We start from the raw sequence: 19778 nt of genomic DNA, 5'->3' as shown, positions 1-19778 counted from the left end.
ATTTTCTAGAATTTGGAGAAAAGCTCAATGCTGATCAATAACAGAAGAATAAAAAAAAATTTTATCAAGCACTATGCAATGAGACAGTAGCTATTTTCTTGCATGATAATATGCAACTCCCATCATGTTTCAGCATTCAATGGATTAAGACAAATGACTAGGAAATTCTTCTTCATCCTCCTACAGTTCCAATCTAGCACTCTTTTGTAAAGAATTACTTGAAAAGAGAACTTATTCAAGTGATACACCCATCCAAAAAGCTATATATTGTTGCTTATATACCACTGAAACAGAACAATACTAAACAGATATCCTGAATTGACAAAATGATTGCAAAAATGCATTGATAAAGGTGGAAATTTCATTGATAAATTAAAGAATTTATAGGTTTTAAGTATACTCATTTTTCCTCTGCATACCTGGAGTTTCATATAAAAAATTGACAATCATTACTTTTGGTACATCTTAGTACAGTGATTAATTAAATAAAATACACATCAAAATGAGTGAAATAATCAAAACTTAATAATAATAAACAAAAAGTGGCAGTAATGAAAATAAAAATTACAATAGCACAATTGAAAAAGAAATTTGTTGTAAACTTTATTGCTGTGCTGCAAATCTTAAGAGAGAATCATTATACTTATTTCATTTAAAAATTTCATTAATTTTCACTGAATGATGTATTGTTTCAAATGTTTCTATTTCTCAATTTTTTTTCCTTAAAAAATAAATTATCAAAATCACATATTATCTTTACACCAAAAAACTAAATGCCATTAGCTGAAAGTGTAGCATATGTAAGATATGTTTTTACTTACAAATCTTTAGGCTCTTTTAACTTTGATTTCTATGCTATGGAGGGTATAATTCTACTCCATGACAATGTCCAACCACATTCTACTGTCTTTACCACATTGCAGAAATTCAAATGGCAAGTGCTCATGCAACTCCTTACAGTCCTGACATGTCCTTGTGTGATTTTCACATATTCAGGGAGTTGAAATGTGCCCTCAAAAACCATCAATTCAAATCAGACAATAACACGAAGGCTAGAGTTCCAGCAGCAACCCAAAGTATTCTTCCAGAGGTATTTTTCATCTCCTTTCACACGGATAAGAGTTGCAACAGGTGTGGTGACTATGTATACCTGACTCAAGCTTAGTGTGATTTTCCACCATGTGTTTCATTTTGAAATGACTGTTCCTGATATCAACACAAACACTTTTGACACTTTATCAATGTCATCTTCAAGCAAAGAACATAACTTTGGAACATTATGATAAAATTTAAAAAAAAAAAAAGGGAACATTAGAAATTCAAAACTGGAATAAAGATAAATTAGTATGAAATAACAATAAAATTAGATAAAATAATAACATAAACATTTACATGTCATTAGTAAATTTAGAATTACGGCAAATAGGTAATAGCGTAGAGACATAAATGTAAAATGCCCAAATTTTTAAAAAGTGATACCCAAATTCTTGGAAGATCCAACATAGATCTATTACAGAGTTCCAATCTTTCAATAAATAATGCTTCCCAGATGAAAGTAACTTTGTCAACACATTACATTAGCAGCAATGTTGTATTCCATTTTGGCACACCATTTCTTTCTACCACACTCCTAGAAAGTTCTGTAGTGCACTAGTTGTTCTGGTGTTCAGTAAGATGGATTTGTAATTTTCTTTTTGTGGCCTTGATGTAAAGAATGCCCTGTGTCTCTGGTCTTTTTTTATATTTGCATTGCAATCTGATTGTTGTAATGGAACTAAATAAATTCCTGATTTTTCTAGTGTAGAAAATACATCTCTGTCATTGCAGAGAAGCCTGCACAAGGTTATTTGTAGTTTAATCAAAAGAATAAGCCCATATTTCTTTAAAATTTTGGTGATGCGTAATAAATTGGGCCCTAGGTATGGAATGGAAGGAGTTATAAAGGTAAAGTTCTCTCTTTCTGCAATCAATGCTGTGGGCGGGAAGAGTGACATACTTATCCAGTTATTGATATGTTTAAATTTTGCATTTATCCTGCTTTACTGGTTGCTGTTGCTATAATCTGTAATTCCTTATACAGGGTATTTCAAAATGAATATCGGGGTTTTAAGGCTTTGTAGTATTTATTACATTTAAGTTACAATTATAAATAATATATCAAATGAAAGAGCAATTCAAACAGTTTTGTTGGGTACACATGCGATGCACTGTTTCCTCTGTCTTCCGTTAGAAAGCTTTTTGTGTTTTACAGTTTGCACAGACTGAATCTGTAGTTACAGTGCAACGTGCATTCCATATTAAGCTCCAAGTGATAACAACATCTGTAGATGGTATCATCAGTTTGAAGACACCAGCTATCTTTGTAAAGGGAAGAATATGGAATGACCAAGAGTAACTGAAGAACATGTTGAACGAGTAAGAGAGCCATGCAACTGACGCCATGCGACTTTCACCTTTGGGGGTTTATAAAGGATCATGTGTATGTGCCTCCACTATGAGCTGACCTACCTGACTTAAGAAACAGGATTGAAGCTGTTGTTGCAATGCTTACTCCAGACACACTGATCAAGGTTTGGGAAGAACTCACCTTTCGACTTGGTATGTGCTGTGTGACGAATGGAGCTCACGTTGAACACTTGTAGAAAAAACTATTTGAGTTGCTCTTTCATTTGATATATTATTTATAATTGTAACTTAAATGTAATAAATACTACAAAGCCTTAAAACCCCAATATTCATTTTGAAACACCCTGTATATTAGTGAGAGGAGTAAGTAGTGAGAGGATGGAAGTAGATAAGCATTTTGAATAAGTGCAGCAATGACATTGTCACTAACCCTGGCGGTTAGATGTGGCAGATATTATGTAAGGGTATAAATTAAGTTATTTTTTGTTGTAATGTTCCTTACATTATTACCATCCCAAAGAATGGTTCAAACATCTATCATCCTATATATTTATCTCAGATTATGTTAAAAAATCTTTGCATATTATGTCTTTGGTCTTTTTTATTCATCTATAACCCTGGCTATAAACACTGGCCCACAACATTGTTTCATGTGCACTAACCCTTTGCATTTTCATTCCTTCATTAAAAATAATTTTGAAACAAAAATTTTGTTATTTATATCAACATTAAACACTGATTAAACAAGAGGGGTCCTGTTTAATCAATGTTTTAAGGAACCACTATGATATTTACTATGAAGCTTTTAATTGGTTAAATAACTATTATTCAGAACATTCACTTGGCAACTGTACATTTTATCCATTCTCTCCCATCTGTGGTATATCTCAGGGCATTGTTCCTAGCAGTTAGTAACCATTTTATCGCATACATGAATTTTATGATATCTAATTTTAACTTATCTTCTCATCTTATTTTATAAACTGATGATGTCAATGTCATTAACTCTGATCTCACAATTTTAGACTCTTGCATTTTAAGTAAAGTTCTTGAGTCCTATAATCTTTGCTTTAACTTTGATAAACCATAATGTGCTTTGCACTAATCAGTAATTCAACCCTAAATTTAATTTATATTAAAGGGTACCAAATCAAATATGTTGAAGCAGTCTCTAATCTAGGCATTCTTCTTGACAAGTGGTTAACATTCTCTAAACATATATAGAGAAAATTATTAAAAATTTGAAAGAGGCACAGTTTGGTGGTACTATTGATTTCTTTACGAGCTGTTCTATTTTTATTCTTGTCAATTTTCAATCAATTATAGACTGTTGTTTACCTTTTTGTGCTCTGTTGTTCCTACTCTTATACAAAAAATATCAAATTCTTTAGAGAAACATCTATCTTCTCTTTAATAAATTATCAAATTTGCCTCTTACTACTTCTGGTAAAGTTGCCAGATCTAAATTCAGTGCATCCTTCCTGTCTCCTTGGATTTCTTACTTTGATTGTATTTTACTTCATAAGTCTTTCAACAGCTACCTCTCCACATAACTGGAATTTAAGGGTTCCTGCTTATATTACTCAAAATAACACTTGTCTGACAATTCCTAATTTCAGACAGTATTTTCAGGAAGTACTTTTTCTGCAGAGGGATTCTGAATTCCCATCAAATAGAAATTCTTTTTCATGATTTTAAGTTTTTAAAAATAAATGTTTGTCATATGGTTTTTAAGACCACTAATTGTAAATTTTAATTACCATCTTTTTAGAATTACTTTTAGAATTTGGCTTTTTAATATTATTTTACTTTTGTTTACTGCTTTTTACATAAACTTTTATATATTTAATAGTTCAGTCATTGTAATATTTTTAAATTTTTATTTTGTTATATTTTTACATTGTATATGATTTTTGTACTGCTATCTACTTTTGTCTGTTTTTAATACTTATTTGTTTTTTCTATTTTTTCTGTGTTATATTTTTAATAGGCTCTGTTATTGTTAATTTTGGGGGGCAGTTAACTCCAGTCTTATAAACTTTTACTTGTAAAAGAGAATAAAGAATAGGGTTCTGGTAGAAAATTCCACTGAGTTTGGCATTAAACTAGTTCCTTTTTTAACACTAGCACTTTCGACGAGTTTATAATTGTCGTCTTCAGGTGAAAAGAAAATGATTTTAAAAACAAATGTGCAGAATGTTCTAAAGAGAACAAAATTTTTGAATTCAAAACAGGCATCCGGTAATTCCATTAAGAACGTGCAAAAAGATGTTGACATGTTCGAATTCTTAAATCTATGATGCGAGTGGCGCATGCGTGGAATTGACACTGCGATGGCGATATGATGTTAGGCACGTTTCATTGTTTAAACACCAATACAATGCTACCCACATCCCGGGTAGATCTCCCGTATGCTTCTGTAATAGCTGTGAGTAGTGCTTCCCAGATGAACACAAGCCTTCAATTGTTGCAACATTTTATTATTTCCGTTCTGGACCACAGGGGGTTGTAGCCTTGCTCGAGCACTTTTTTAGCATTCGGTGGAATTTTCTACCAGAACCCAGTTAAACTTGGCGTGAGCTCTTAATTTTATTTTGAATAAAGAATAAATTTAAAATGTCATATACTATATAATTTGGTACAAGTTAACTATCACTAATTCTGGCTAGTAGTTTCAAATTTCCGTCATCACCATGCCGATCTGCCACTACTATTTAGTGGTACTAATTGCTGCATCAACACTTGGCATCACTTGCAAACACAGGCAAACCATTCCTATTTGTTTTTTTTTTCATTTATTGTTATTACTTGTTACATTTAGCTTTGGCCCTGGTTCCAGTGAATAAAGAAAGTGCTTCTTGTGGTGTAAAGTGCAAACACCATATGTTGTCCATAAAAGGTAAGGGTAAACTGAAAAATTTAACAGTGATGTTTGTGAAAAGTTTGTGTGAATTATATGATAAAATATATACTGTGTCCATTAAGTGATCTGATAATAATCACTAATATGGCAGATTCAGATCCCAATTATGTCAGATATGTGATGATCAACCTGTATAAATATATCACACAATGTTAATATCATACAAAGACTATACATAGAATATCTCATAAAACGTTAAAAAAAAAAATTTTATTTCTTTGTACCACCATTGTACCATTGTAGACATGTCTGTGTTTAAGTTTTGTCTTCTTGTCTCAACTTTTCTTCATTACTTTCAAGCATATATTCATTTGCCAATTATTCATATGCATGAATAATTAGTATCAATTTTGAAACAAATTTAGTATAAATTTATATATATATTAATTAAATTTATAAAATGTCAAACGTCTTGATTCAAATATTTATTAGACTTCGTGTAATATATACTTCTAAATGCATTTAAAGTATACAATAAATGAAAATTAAAGTTTTTAAACGGGCAAAATTCTCCTTATGTCCGTTTATATAATGCTTAATTAATAAATTAATTAAATCAGAATTCTAAAATATGATGATATATGTATAACGTCGAAAGATGCCTTCTGTTTGTATACACGTGACAATTGTCTACAAATATAAATAATGGCGTCATTCCCGGCAAAGCAATGAACTGTACCGTCGAAAGCGCCACCACTTCCTGTAAAACATACAACATACGTTGAAGAAACAATTAAGATACTTGTTATTAATTACCTCATCTTCATTTTAATTACACACCACTTAAAATGCCATTTTTTAAATAAAGCATTTGCATATAAGAAGATTGTTTTATTTTTTAATCGAAAACGAATTTTATTTTTGGCGCTAAAAATGATGCATTTATTTATACACGTGTATTGCAAAATCTACGAAAGTCCACTGTGACGTAAGAATAATAATTGTAATTTGTAATGATGATGTACTTACTGCGATTTCGCTTCTTCTTTTAACAAGTTCTGCAAGCTCTGATCTGGTATCCAATACCTGGCAAGGTGTTTTGGAAGCCATCTTTCTATATTGCTTTCGTTTTGTTTCTGCATTGTACCATGTTTACCGCCCAAAACTCAATACGCTTTTTTAAATTATATATTTTTAAAGCGAAACGACGATTATAATATCGAAATATATTATTTTATTTTTAAAAATAATTTCGAATCAATTATTCGGAAAGCATTTCATATTTTTATTTGGGAATATGATACTTGAGTACTAATTTAAATGCTCTATTAACGTTAAATTTATTAATTTCATTTATATTTTAAAATATTGGGGGATAATAACCATGTTCTAAAATATATGATTGATAACATCGTTACATTTTTAATGAAAATAATTTAAAATGACAACGACATGCAACGTGGTAAATTCGATGGTCGTTCGTTTGTTGAGACGTGCAGAGTTTCTATCTGAACAAGCCAATTACAATTTTTAATTGAGATTACCTTCATTGTTTTTGGCTCTTTTTATTTAATCTATTTTCTTTCTTTGAGCGATAATAGAGCCATTTTCATGGCTCTATTATCGCTCGAGCGTTCCGCCAGATCAATGCCGGGTGATGAATGTGGAGGACCGACATATCGTGATCAGATTATACAGACGGTCGAGCGGTCTAGGCGCTCTGAGGGACCCGGGTTCGAATCCCCGAAAAATTTCCAGGAAGTTTTCGGGGATGGTCCGTCCAGATATGTCGGGCCCCGTCCCTCACTACCCGGCCGCCCCACTGTGGGCCTGGGCCTGGTTGAACACATAGTGAGCTTGCTTAGTGCCCACAGGTCGGAAAGAGTTAAAAAAAAGAAAGAGATCAAATTATACATGAACACTTATTTAGGATCTGATCTGGACTCGAATTTCGGTCTCCAGAAAAAGCGTACACGCGCTTTAGCTGCCTCTATCCAAGGTCCTAGAATATAAGGGCTTCTTGAATTTTTTTTATTTACGACCCCATTTATGATTGTGATTTTTTTTATTTATGATTGTGATTGTGACCCCTCAAAATATAAAATAAAGATATATAAATATTTTGCAATATACATATGAAATACAATGAAAATATACATATATATTGAAGATATATATAAATTTGCAAAAACAATAATGGTGTACTACCACAGTTCACTCTTGTGTTCCAATAGAACAGAGACAACTGAATACACTAAAAAGCAATAACACTACACTAGTTCACACTACAATCAGTGTCGCTGAATCGTTGTCTCGCTGCACCAGAAGTGACACAAAGTGCAACTCACGAAACCTACGACACAAAGCATGACATTTTTAAACTCTCACAAATTATTTTCAATATTTTGCATTAAAATCTCGTGACCCAAAGGTTTCGTAAGCGACCCCAAACGGGATCGCGACCCATAGTTTAAGAAGCCCTGCAGTAGCCTATTATTTTGGAACTATTAGACAAAAATTAACTAAGTAATACATTCATTGACAAAAAGTTACACATCTAGATAAAATTGTCCGATTACTACAAAACTTGGTTTATTTTGATGGTATTCTTGTACGTCGCAAAGACATTAAGCACAACTGACAGAATTTGAGAATTACCATATCATCGGGCTGAAGGAAGCAGGATGGCCGTTTCGACCGAACCATGAGATGTTGAGGATAGTATTCCTACTTGTCGTGTAAGGTGGACATAGTGGGCAGACGCCTAGACGCCTAGACAGACAACCAGAAAACACGATCACCTGAATGGGCAACAAGCATGAGCAGCTGCAACGGCATCTTTGTCCACAGGTGAAAGACTCGCTACAGAATCTTGTCTCTTCCCGTATTTCTGACATGCAACTAATAGAGGTAAATTTTCATACATAATGACCACGACGTGTCCTGTCATTAGCAATCCAACATAGTTGGCTTTGCCCGCAGTGATGTCGTGACAGAGAAGCATGGATTACTACGGACTAGCAATGCATCGCTATTAGCGACGAATTCCGACTCCATTTGGGAAAGGACAACCATCATGTTTGAGTGTGGTGGACAGGGCCGGATTATCGAATAGACAAAGTAGACAAATGTCTAGGGCCCGTAATTCGGAGGGTCCCGGCTTCAGTGCAGAAGATTTCTTTGTTTGAAAACGAGTTAAAAATTATTTAAGAAATTCGATAGGACAGAAAAGGCTGTATTTAACAATTCTTTTCTTACTAAGCTCCGCTCGACTAGCCATTACCTAAAAGAAAAAAATAAAAATAAAAGTCAACAGCCACCCGTGCGTCAGAAGTAATGTATAGTACGCCACGGGATCTCTCGCGCCATCTAGAAATATTCCTAGGGCCGCGTGTCGTGGTAGTACTGATGTATGGATGGTTATGATTTATTTTCTAAATCTACACTTATACGTCGCGACATCGCATATTCGATATAGCGTTCAAGTTACTCGAGTGCGAAGATATTAAAATTCAATAGTGTTTTATAAAAGTGTTGAAAAAGGTGACACTACGGTGTGACCTGGGGTGACACCACGATATCCCCACCGGGTGTCATCCATGCTAGCTACGCTAATGTCACATTATATAAGATTTGTTTAGAAGCAACTTATTTAAATGGGGCCCCAATTTAAATTTTGTCTAGGGCCCGCTAGAGGCTTAATCCGGAGCTGGTGGTGGACCACAATTTTTTTAAACTCTTTCCGTCCTGTGTTTATGTAAAAAATCGACAAATCCTTTATCAGTCCCCAAAATCTAAAACCTACACAATTAGGCTTATTTGTATTTACAGAAAAATTTATCTTTATAAAATTAAAAGTAAATTTATAGCTGCTAATATTAGTCATTTTGAACATTTTGAGTAATAAAAAATTTAATATTTAATATTTGAATCCAATTCTAAAAAGTTGGAAAGTACAGAAATTAAGAAGGAATTATATTGATAATTGTTACTAATATGATGAATTAGACGGCCGGATGGCCGAGCGGTCAAGAAAGTAGCCTACAACGTTGGAGGACTCGGGATCAAATTCAGACTGGTCAAAAAACTTAAGGAATTTTTCGGGGGTGGTTCGACCGGATATGTCGCGTCCCGTCCCTCACCACCCGGCCACCGCATTGTGGGCCTGGCCGAACCCATAACGGGCCTGGTAAAAAATGGCCTTCTTAGTATCCACGGGGAGAAAAGAGTTATATATATATGATGAATTAACGTGCTCTCTACATTTAGACGTGAATTATATATTTCTTTCATAATGAACAGTGAAACTTATAATTCTAAATTACAGTAACAACAACAACGCTAAAAGGCGCCCCAAGATTAAATCTTAAGTGCACCACTGGTCTAGACCATCCAAATTAAACTTTTTTTTTAAATTCCTAAACTCAACCTGTTTCCATTTGATAGCCTAAGACCTGTCAAACTGGCGGTCCACGATGTGATTTTTTGTGGCCCGCGGCCACAATGCTCTAAAATTAAATAAAACGGCTTACAGATCAAGAGTAACTGATAAACATCTATCTGCCATAATGAAGATTGTTCTCAGTCTTTGAATCCAGATTTTGGAAAACTATTGGGTTGTTCGGAAAGTAATTTCGTTTTTTTATTACTAGAGGAATTAGATGTATTTTTATCAGCCAATTTGATTTTAAACCACATTTTCATTATAAAATTGGACAGCTGACATTTTAAGGCTTATCTGTAAAAAGTTTTGTTTGATTCTGTACAATTGTTTTTTTTCGGTGACCCATCAAATTTGGAAAATCGAAAGCATCATTTTCGACATATTTTGCTTTTTTATAACTAAAAAATCAAAATGCTGTTCAAACAAGAAAAAACTTGTGGTATATGTTTGAAGAAGATGTGTTGAGAGAAAGACTGGTTTACAAAATTGCGTTCTGGCAATTTTAATATCGAAGATACACCACATTCTGGATGGCCATTTGAAGCCAATGAAAACAAAATAAAGGTACTGATTGAAGCAATCTGCCGTATAACAACACGTGAAATCACTAAGAGATTAAATCTGTTAAATTGAACCGTTTATTATTACTTAAAACGAATTAGTTTCGTTTCAAAGCTCGATATATGGGTTCCACATGTTATTAAAGGGAGATGCTCTCTATGGTGGAATTTTAAAGAAATTTTTTTTTGAGCTTTTACCAGACAATTTAACAATTGATTCGAGAGTGTACTGCCATCGAGTAAACAAATTAAGTAATATCATCAAACAGAAAAGGCCAGAATTGATCAACAAACGAAGTGTAGTGTTTTACCATGATAATGCCAAATTTCACACAAGTTTGGTAACTCTTCAGAAACTGTTATAGCTTAGATGAGATGTGTTATCACACCAACCATATTCGCCAGATCGGGCACACTCAGATTATTATTTGTTCCAGTCAATACAATCTTTTTTTATAACTGTAAGACATTTACTTGAAATGACAATATCAAAAATCACTTGGATCAGTTTTTTGTGAACAACAATCAAAATTTTTATGAATGTGAAATCATGCTACTACCAGAAACAATGACAAGAGGTATTTGACCAAAATGGTCAATATATAATTCAATAAAATAGTTATGTATTATAAGAATATTGCGTTTATTTTTCTATGAAAAAAAAAAAACGAAATTACTTTCCGAACAACCCAATAGGAGGAGGAAGATAGTGCTGGCAAGTTTCCGATGAAAACAATTAATTTTAGTTTTATAAATATATACATGAAATAAAACAAATGTTTAAATAAAAGCAATACTATAGCAATTATATATTGTTGAGTTGAATTTACTGAACTACATAATGTGTTTTAATTGCCCTATCTATATTCCCGTATTCTCACTTCAAACTATAATTTTAAGTAAATTCGTAAATGTGATGTGGCCCGCGTGAATCTTACCAGACGCATTAATGGCCCATTGTTTAAATGAGTTTGACATACCTGGTCAGGGCCGGATTATCGAATAGGCAAAGTAGGCAAATGTCTAGGCCTTTTAAGTCGGAGGGGCCCGGCTTCAGTGCAGAAGATTTCTTTGTTTGAAAATGAGTTAAATTTAAGAAATTCGATAGGACAGAAAATGCTGTACTTAACAATTCTTTTCTTACTAAGCTCCTCTCGACTAGCCATTGCCTAAAAAGAAGAAAAAATAAAAAAGGTCAACAGCCTCCCGTGGTCAGAAGTAACGCCACGGGATCTCGCGCCATCTAGATATATTCCTAGGTCCGCGTCTCGTGGTAGTACCGATGTATGGATGGTTATGATTTATTTTCTAAATCTACACCTATACATCGCGACATCGCATATTCGATATAGCGTTCAAGTCGAGTGCGAAGATATTACAATTCAATAGTGTTTTATAAAAGAGTTAAAAAGGGTGACACTACAGTGTGACTTGGGGTGACACCACGTTATCCGCACCGGGTGTCACCGGGTGCGGATATCGCGTATTAATCTTATATAATGTGACATTAGCGTAGCTAGCTACGCTAATGTCATATTATATAAGATTTGTTTAGAAGCAACTTATTTAAATAGAGCCCCAATTTAAATTTTGTCTAGGGCCCGCTAGAGGCTTAATCCGGCGCTGCACCTGGTCTAAGACATTAATTCTCTGACCAACTCAGTCTGACAATCAGAAGGATGGCTCTTTCTTTTCTTATACTATAGTCGTTTGAAAGTCTTTAAAATCCATGAAAGATTTTATTTGCTTACAAAAATATCTGGACACGATGACAAAGGTCTAATACTTGTACCGTTGTTAGAAATTTCCTTAATACTTGTAAAGCTTATTGATGACTTTGATAGTCTTGCTATTAATTTTTGGTGTTATATTTATCACTTTTTGACTCAAACTTGTCAACTACAGTTAGAGATCTGCCTAAATGTTTGGCAATCTTTTGATCTGACTTTCTTTAGTTTTCAAAATGGTTATTTTATCTTTTTCAAAAACGGACATCTTTTGGTCATAATGTAGAATAAATACTTAAGAGTAAATTGTTCACTGGACCCATGCCAATAACTATGCGTCTCAACTAGTAATTTGTTTATTTAGATAGAAATTATATAATAAACTGTCTTTATACTTTTAGAACACAAAATCCATTGGATATAGATAAATATATACCTATTTTTTTTTTTATTTTCAGGAACCTATTTTATTGAATGTCAGTTTTCTCATCATTTTTACAGACCTTACGAAATTAAAATGTAAACGTGTTTCATTGATCAAATATGCAATTAAAATGATCGCCTTTATAATTTGGCCTACGAACCGCATCTTATCTGATGAGGGTGAGGTGATTTCCAACATCGTATCCTGTTATGAATCTTAAGACAGAGATAAATCGTCGTCTTAAAATGCGGCTATTGGATGGAGATGGGGCTTCATGGAGATGGGTGACTTTTATAAATGTAAGGCTCATACTTCTCCGGAAACTATAAAAATGCGTGAATAAAATCAGATTTTCATCATTTATCAAAGAAGCGTATTATTTTTCTAAATTATTAAGTTGACTAAATAACATTTATTTATATTTTGTTAATCATCATTTAAAAAAGATATAAAATCATTAGTAATTCGATATTATCGACATTAAACTGTCAATGATTAAACATTGATGTTTTGATAACTGTCAATGATTATCCTCAATTTACAGCAACTGATTAAATTATTTTCCTACTTTCTTTTATATACTGGTCAAAAGTCCAGTTTTTATTTTATTTTTATTCTTAACTCTCGCTTATAAGCGCCTTATAAGCGAGAGTTAAGAATAAAAATAAAGGCCTCTTAGTGCTTATAAAGCACGAAGAGGCCTTTCTTCTCACCCATCGTGGATTCAATTGCGTCCACTATGGGGGGTGGCGGAGTATTCGTGGATGGGGCCCGACTTATCCTAATGTAGAATAATATTGAATAACTTGACGTTAATATTAAAGTTACTAATAAAAAATTTTAAAATATATTTTTGCTACATTGAATTAAAAAGTTGTTTGCTTACATAAAGTGATCAAAGAAGGGAAATTATTTATTTAAAATTTTTAAAAACTTGAATTATTTTCATAAGAGACGAAAATACTCAAAGATTAATTTTACCATTTCTTTATAATAATCTGATAACAAGTAGTGATTTTAACCGTAATTTTTTATGATAATATAGACGACTTGATTTTGTTCTACCGGAAATATTTGTAAGATTTTTTATGCAGTTTTTATAAAAACATGTGATTTTATCGGGAACTTTTTAAACTAATAAAGATTGGGTCGTCTTTACAGGTCACTTCACTATCGCTCATCCGCATCTGATGTACTGATACTTGATGTACGGATGTGTTTCGAATCTACCAATCTCAGCAACCACTCATGATAGCGATAGAACAAAGTTCTTTTGAAAATATTTTTTTAAATATCTAATTAAATATTTGCATTTGAAATATACAAATAAAGTACTAAGAGGGCGTAATTTAGTGATTTAAATTGATTAATAGCAAACATAGTAAGACAAATCCTAAAGCAATAATATATTAGCCTAACAAAATACAATAAATTCAAATAAAATTTTAAATAAATGTGGCCATATATTATTCGATTTATACTGTAAATTTTAAAAATTCAAGAATGAAATATACATTTAAAAATAATACAAATTAAATTTGTTTTCTTCTCTTATCTTTACAACAACAGGAACACAATTCAGACTGGCCTTGGTAGGGAAAAGCCTTTTTTTTTTCTTTTCTTCAACGATTACGTAAATTAATTTAAAATCATTGCGGAACTGGAAATTATAACTTATAAGAGGCCTTTCTTCTTCACAAAAGAATAAATTTAAAAGCGCGAGGCCCTAAATCAGCGACGTCGAACTTTTTTCGAAGGTGGATTAAAATTGAATTTAGTTACTAAATCGCGGGTCAAATATTTAATTTGAGTAATTAAAAATCGAACAAAAATGATTACAACTTTTATTTTATTTAAATCTTGTTAATCTATATTAGAAAATAACAATAAAGCCTATATAAGTGAGAAAAATAATGGTGTGATTATGACGGAACTAAATATTTTGTTTAATGTGAAATCTGCTGTATATTTGATATAATTTTTCTATTTAGGATTCTTAATTAGTAACCTTCGAGACTTTTCACGACGGCTTTAGGACCTTGCTTTCACACTACATATAAAAACATATTTGATAGATAATAATTTACGAAACCCTTATACTTTCTAACATAGTTAAGCTTTGCGTAGGCCCTAGGAACTTTTTAATTTTTAAATATAATCTTTTTCTTTTATCTTTTTAAATTATTTCCGGATTACAAAATAGTACAAGAATTATTGTTGGTCCAAAAGAGCAGAATTTAGCATCTAGCTTTCCTAATGCGAACATTGCTCTTAGAATGTACTGTATAGTACATGTCAATCTTAGGCTCAAATTCTGAAGGAGAACGATCTTTTCCAACATTAAATCGCATTAAAAAATCATTTAAGATCTAATTTATCTCAAACAAATTATCGTATTTATCTGTACTTTCCATATAAAGTGAAATATTAAAACAGTTGCTGGTTGAGGAAATTATTAAAGATTTTGCACGCAAAAAGTGTAGAAACGTCTACATAAAATAAACTAACTGAGCAAAAATTTAGTGTTTTATTCTAATTCCCATAACTTCTATTTTCTCAATTTTTAATTTCGTAGGCTCTAAGCATTGTGCCTAAAATGTCTAATGGATACGACAGCACTGCTTTCTAAACATTCATTGCGGTTCCCTGAAATCGTCGAGCGGTTCAAGGGTTTGCAGTCACTACGCTAAATTATAGCTTCGTACCGAAGGCCCTAAACTAGTTTGTTTAGTTTATGTGTAAATCCGGTCCTAAGCAGTGGCGTATCTAGGTGCAGTGGTGCAGGGCACCAGAACTCAGTTGACTTTGTAAGGCCTTATAAATAATTTTTACGCAAGGCCTTGGTGATCTTGTTTCGTCTCTTGGTCCTAAGTATCCAGTCTTATTATATATTCAATTTCTAGGCTTTATTTTCTCATCATAAAGTTGACAATATAATTAATTTAAGAGTTTATATCGAATTACCATTAGAACTGTCTATTTACTTAATAACCTATATTCTTATCGATGCTGAAAACTTATATATTGTATAAAAAGTTGGCCTAAAACCACACCAACTTTTGATTTGCTCTGATTATAAATTCTCATCGAAAAATTCGATGAGAATTTATCATCCTAAAATCACTAAAACACGAGACTATTCATTGTATTTTCATATTCTTTAACTACAAATAGGCCTGTGAGTCAGGGCCACTTTCCTTTTTAAAGCCTCCATTATATTAAAAAACAAACCATCATTAAAAACTGCATTATATTTTTTAAATAATAAAATTTTACAACAAATAAAAAGTTTTCTTAATAAAAAAAATTACAATAAGATGAATAATTTGTAACAAATATTTTTGAGGCTGTTGTAAATGTCTGGCCTGGACAAAATGGCGCCTTATTATTCCTTCATAAGGCCAGATTACAAATAATGGAGTGTGTAATATATAGTGCCTTTCGCAATATAAAAATGATATAACTCGAAAATAAATAATCTATAGAGAAAATGATCTCGATTGAAACTATGTCATTTCAAAATATGTAAATATAACAAAATATATTATCGTAATATTGCGTTATATGGTAAAAATTTCCAGCATTTTATTGTTTCACAAGATACATAAAAAAATTTCAAAATCATTTTTTAAAATTTAGAAAATTATTTTAATGAAGCATGGACTAAAATAAGTGCCATAGGATCCAGGTCAGTCACAAATGTAAATCCGCACTCCTCTCTAAAGCCTAAAAAAATCTATGAATAAAATAAATTAGAGCCTTTCTGTGTCTAGAGCCTCAACCTCCGCTGGCTTCTCCTCTAATTCTCGTTTAAGGCATTATTATTTTTATAGTAATTTGAATTTAAAATAATTTCATAATGAAAAATGTAAATATTAGAGAAATATATTTTAGGAAAATATAAGGTAATGAAATATAATTAGTTTTGTAAATATTGAATCGATTCGAAAGGCAACTGCAGATTATTTTTTATTTTATTTATTTATTTAATGTTTTTAAAGTTTATTTTAATATTATTTAAAACATTTCATGCGAATAACTAATTTTACAATATGACATCATCTATCGATCCATCTGTTAGAGATTTTTAAATATTTTCAATTAAAATAATTTTAATAAAATATTTTCTTTTAAAAAGAAAATAACTAATAAGAATAATAGAAATAAAATTTTAAATAATAATATTTTGTTTTAATTTTTGTACAATGTCACGAGTAACCGACCAACAAAACTATAAAATTCTGTAGGATATAACATTTGAACACTCCAAGTTACCTGTCAACTATGATAATTTTGATAAAGTATTGGTTAGACCTCCCGAATACAAGTTTTCCTGCTATAACGTGAAGACAGAATAAAATTGGGTCATTATCTGTGTCTGTTACTCAATGAACAATTATAATATTTATGTAAAAGCATATTTGGAAGTTCTTATACATTTTATATATAGAGTGTCCATAAATAATTATCCCGATTACAATTTATTACAAAATTTTAATCAGTAACTTATTGGTAGGTTAACAAATAAGGATCTTTTATCAAAGTTTAACACGTGTAATCTTTGCACTTCAAGCATAGTCATCGATCCAAATGGAAGTACCAATATTTTTGTACTAGCAAATTATTGCCTTTTCAACGTATTTTTATTTTATACCATACTATAAAAAATTAGTAACATGTACTGTACACAACAAATACACATTATTTTGTATATCCACACATAACCTAACAATGAGAAATTTTTCTTACTCATTGTCGTTGGCTCGTTTCCCAATATTTACACATATCGACCCCCTTCACCTCAAGGAAATATTTAATTTCTATACATTTCTAATATTTGTGGGCTGCTGCATTCGACTTCATGTGTTTGCATCCGCTCTCGTAATGTTTCCATACCAGAAACAGCTGCCGAATATACCAAGTCTCTAACATATTCTCGAAGAAAATCTAATGAGGTTTTGTCTATTGATTACATTACGGCTGACTTCTACAAAAACACGATATGTGCAAATGTCTCCCAATTGGAACAGAAACAACCAACTGTTATCTTCCAGATGGATGGAGCACACGCTCATTGAGCTTGAGTAGTAATAAAAATTTGGACACCCTATATTCTGTAATTTTCAGTCTGTTAGAATTTTCTCGTATCTTAAAAAATAAATGGATTTACATTATATTACTGATAATTTTACTTTTGTGTATAACATTACAGATAATTTTAGTAGTAGAACTTTTAATACGAAAGGGTATGGCAGAAATTTACCTTTACAGATAGAGACACCGTTGAAATATATACAGTACTAGTATATAATATATTAACTCTAGTCTAGGAGTCACTTATTACAATGTCATCAGACTTTTCTGTCTGTGTTTAGTGTCTTGCCCCTGTATATCATACTTTCCCTTTAACAATAGAGTCGTGCCAATCATCTATTTAACTCCTTTCAGGTGAAAATTTTCGAATTGAAATAACATGATTTCTGGTTCTTAATGGAAGTTCTTATATAGTTAATCGGAGCCTTCTGCCCCTAAGCTTTTCATATCTGTCTCGTCTTTTATTTATCTAGCTTCCTTCTCGAGATTAAGGAAAGACAGATGGACGGACGACAGTGGGAATTTATAGGTCTACAATTTTTTCAAATTGCAGCCCGATTAACCTCGCCTTGGCAGGAAATATGGATAAATGTGACATCAGCACTGGAATGTCTAAAAATTGGTGAAAAAAATGTGATATGAAGGGCGTAGATAGTCTAAAAGGACTAGAATTGGTTACATCATAATTGAGTGACCCCTAATAGCGTGATATACATATTGGAAGATTTCTGTTAAGTTGCTATAATGGAGTTTCGGATTTAATTATTTACTCTTTCGTTTTAGGATAAACAACATCAATACAAATATTTTAAATTATACGTAATTAATTAATAAGCTCTGTATATATTTTTCAAGTAATAAGCCAGGCAATAAATCTTTTTTTGAGAATTTCAAAAATTTCAAAAATTATTTTTACAGTTTCCTCATTATATTCTTGTAAAAAGGCTTCACCATATTTTAATTTTAAAACAGATAATAGTTCTACAAATGATAAAGTCGACTGCAAGGAGGACGAAACTCCGACTCCAGCAAGTAAATATCTGTTGCGAGGTGTGTGATTCGTCATCTATGGAACTGTTTCATCAATACTGAACGTTTTTATAGTATTTTAAAATATTTAGTCTTTATTATTTATTGAAAACATATAACTGAAATGCTAAAATAAAAGAATTCGTGATAGCATCTCTCTTTAACTCCGTTACTTTCTCTGAATGTTCCTAGATGGCACTGTCCGAGTGCAAATTAAAATTATGCCAAGGATAATGCTGTACATTTTAACGATGGGTTCGATAGATCGAAACATTAACTTATTGCTATATTTTAGGACGGTTTTATCAATTTATTATTTAAAAACAACACTGCCAAGATAAAAAATTATGTTTTCGTAACCTTGATTGGCTATAGGCCTGCTAGATCTTGTATTATTTCATTGCCTTTAGAACTGCCTCAGTGTTGCCTCGTGTCACATTAGGTTACATTATTATTAAACGGGCAGCAGTAATTTAGCTAAAATGTATTCATTTGAACATTAAGCAAATATTTGCGTGCAAATTTAACAATACGAAACGATATTAAACTCGAATATATTATATGCGTTTAAATTAAAATAATGTTAATGCAGGAATCTCAAACGCAGCAAAGGGCCAGTCAAATAGATTTTAAATTAAATTAAGAGACATACAGCGTATTCTGTGCCTTTTGCTTTAAAGGATTTCGTAGGATATTCCATCTTGATTTTTTGAGATTTTGGTATAAATGGGAAGAACACGTAGAAAAAATTGGTAATGCTTTATATAATGGTTGCTGACATATTGTATATTCTATTATTGGAATATGAGATATCTCAGCAATATCACTTATTATAAGAACCAGTCCCGTAGCCAGGAATAAATCATTGAGTGGCTAGAGAGGAAAACTGGAAAACTTTCTTTTTTTTTCCAACTAGCAGTAGGCCTATTAGCTACGGTTTAAGTGTAAAAATACGTAACAGTAGCCTAAGTTTTCGTGATAAAGGCGAAAGCATATATATATATATATATATATATATATATACTACTGACTAAGCTGTGCGGGCTTAACTATTTTATAACCCCCGCAGATAAGAACATATAATATTTATCATTAGAATCTTCTTTCTTATTATCTATTAAAATTTTGAGATATGATAGAATATGTTTATTGGTGGTGTAACGTTAACAAATGGACCCGAATTCGTTAATGTGGATCTTTCCTTCTTAGACGCCTCATCACAATGCTCATT

The 19778-nt window shown here is 31.9% G+C and overlaps 1 protein-coding gene across 1 annotated transcript in view; it reads right to left on the bottom strand.

Moving 5' to 3' along the window:
- LOC136979929 (chromatin modification-related protein MEAF6-like) overlaps positions 1-6438 on the bottom strand; it is a 34626-nt gene extending 28188 nt beyond the window's left edge. Inside the window, exon 1 of the mRNA XM_067275977.1 lies at positions 6299-6438. Coding sequence (XP_067132078.1) covers positions 6299-6379 — 81 coding nt within the window. The 5' untranslated portion in view covers positions 6380-6438. The remainder of the gene's footprint in view (positions 1-6298) is intronic.
- Between the last annotated feature and the right edge of the window lie 13340 nt (positions 6439-19778).

The sequence above is a fragment of the Centruroides vittatus genome, unplaced genomic scaffold (genome assembly GCF_030686945.1).
Source record: "Centruroides vittatus isolate TY-2023 unplaced genomic scaffold, ASM3068694v2 contig_651, whole genome shotgun sequence".
Classification (NCBI taxonomy): domain Eukaryota; kingdom Metazoa; phylum Arthropoda; class Arachnida; order Scorpiones; family Buthidae; genus Centruroides; species Centruroides vittatus.
This window is presented reverse-complemented; position numbering and strand designations above follow the sequence as displayed.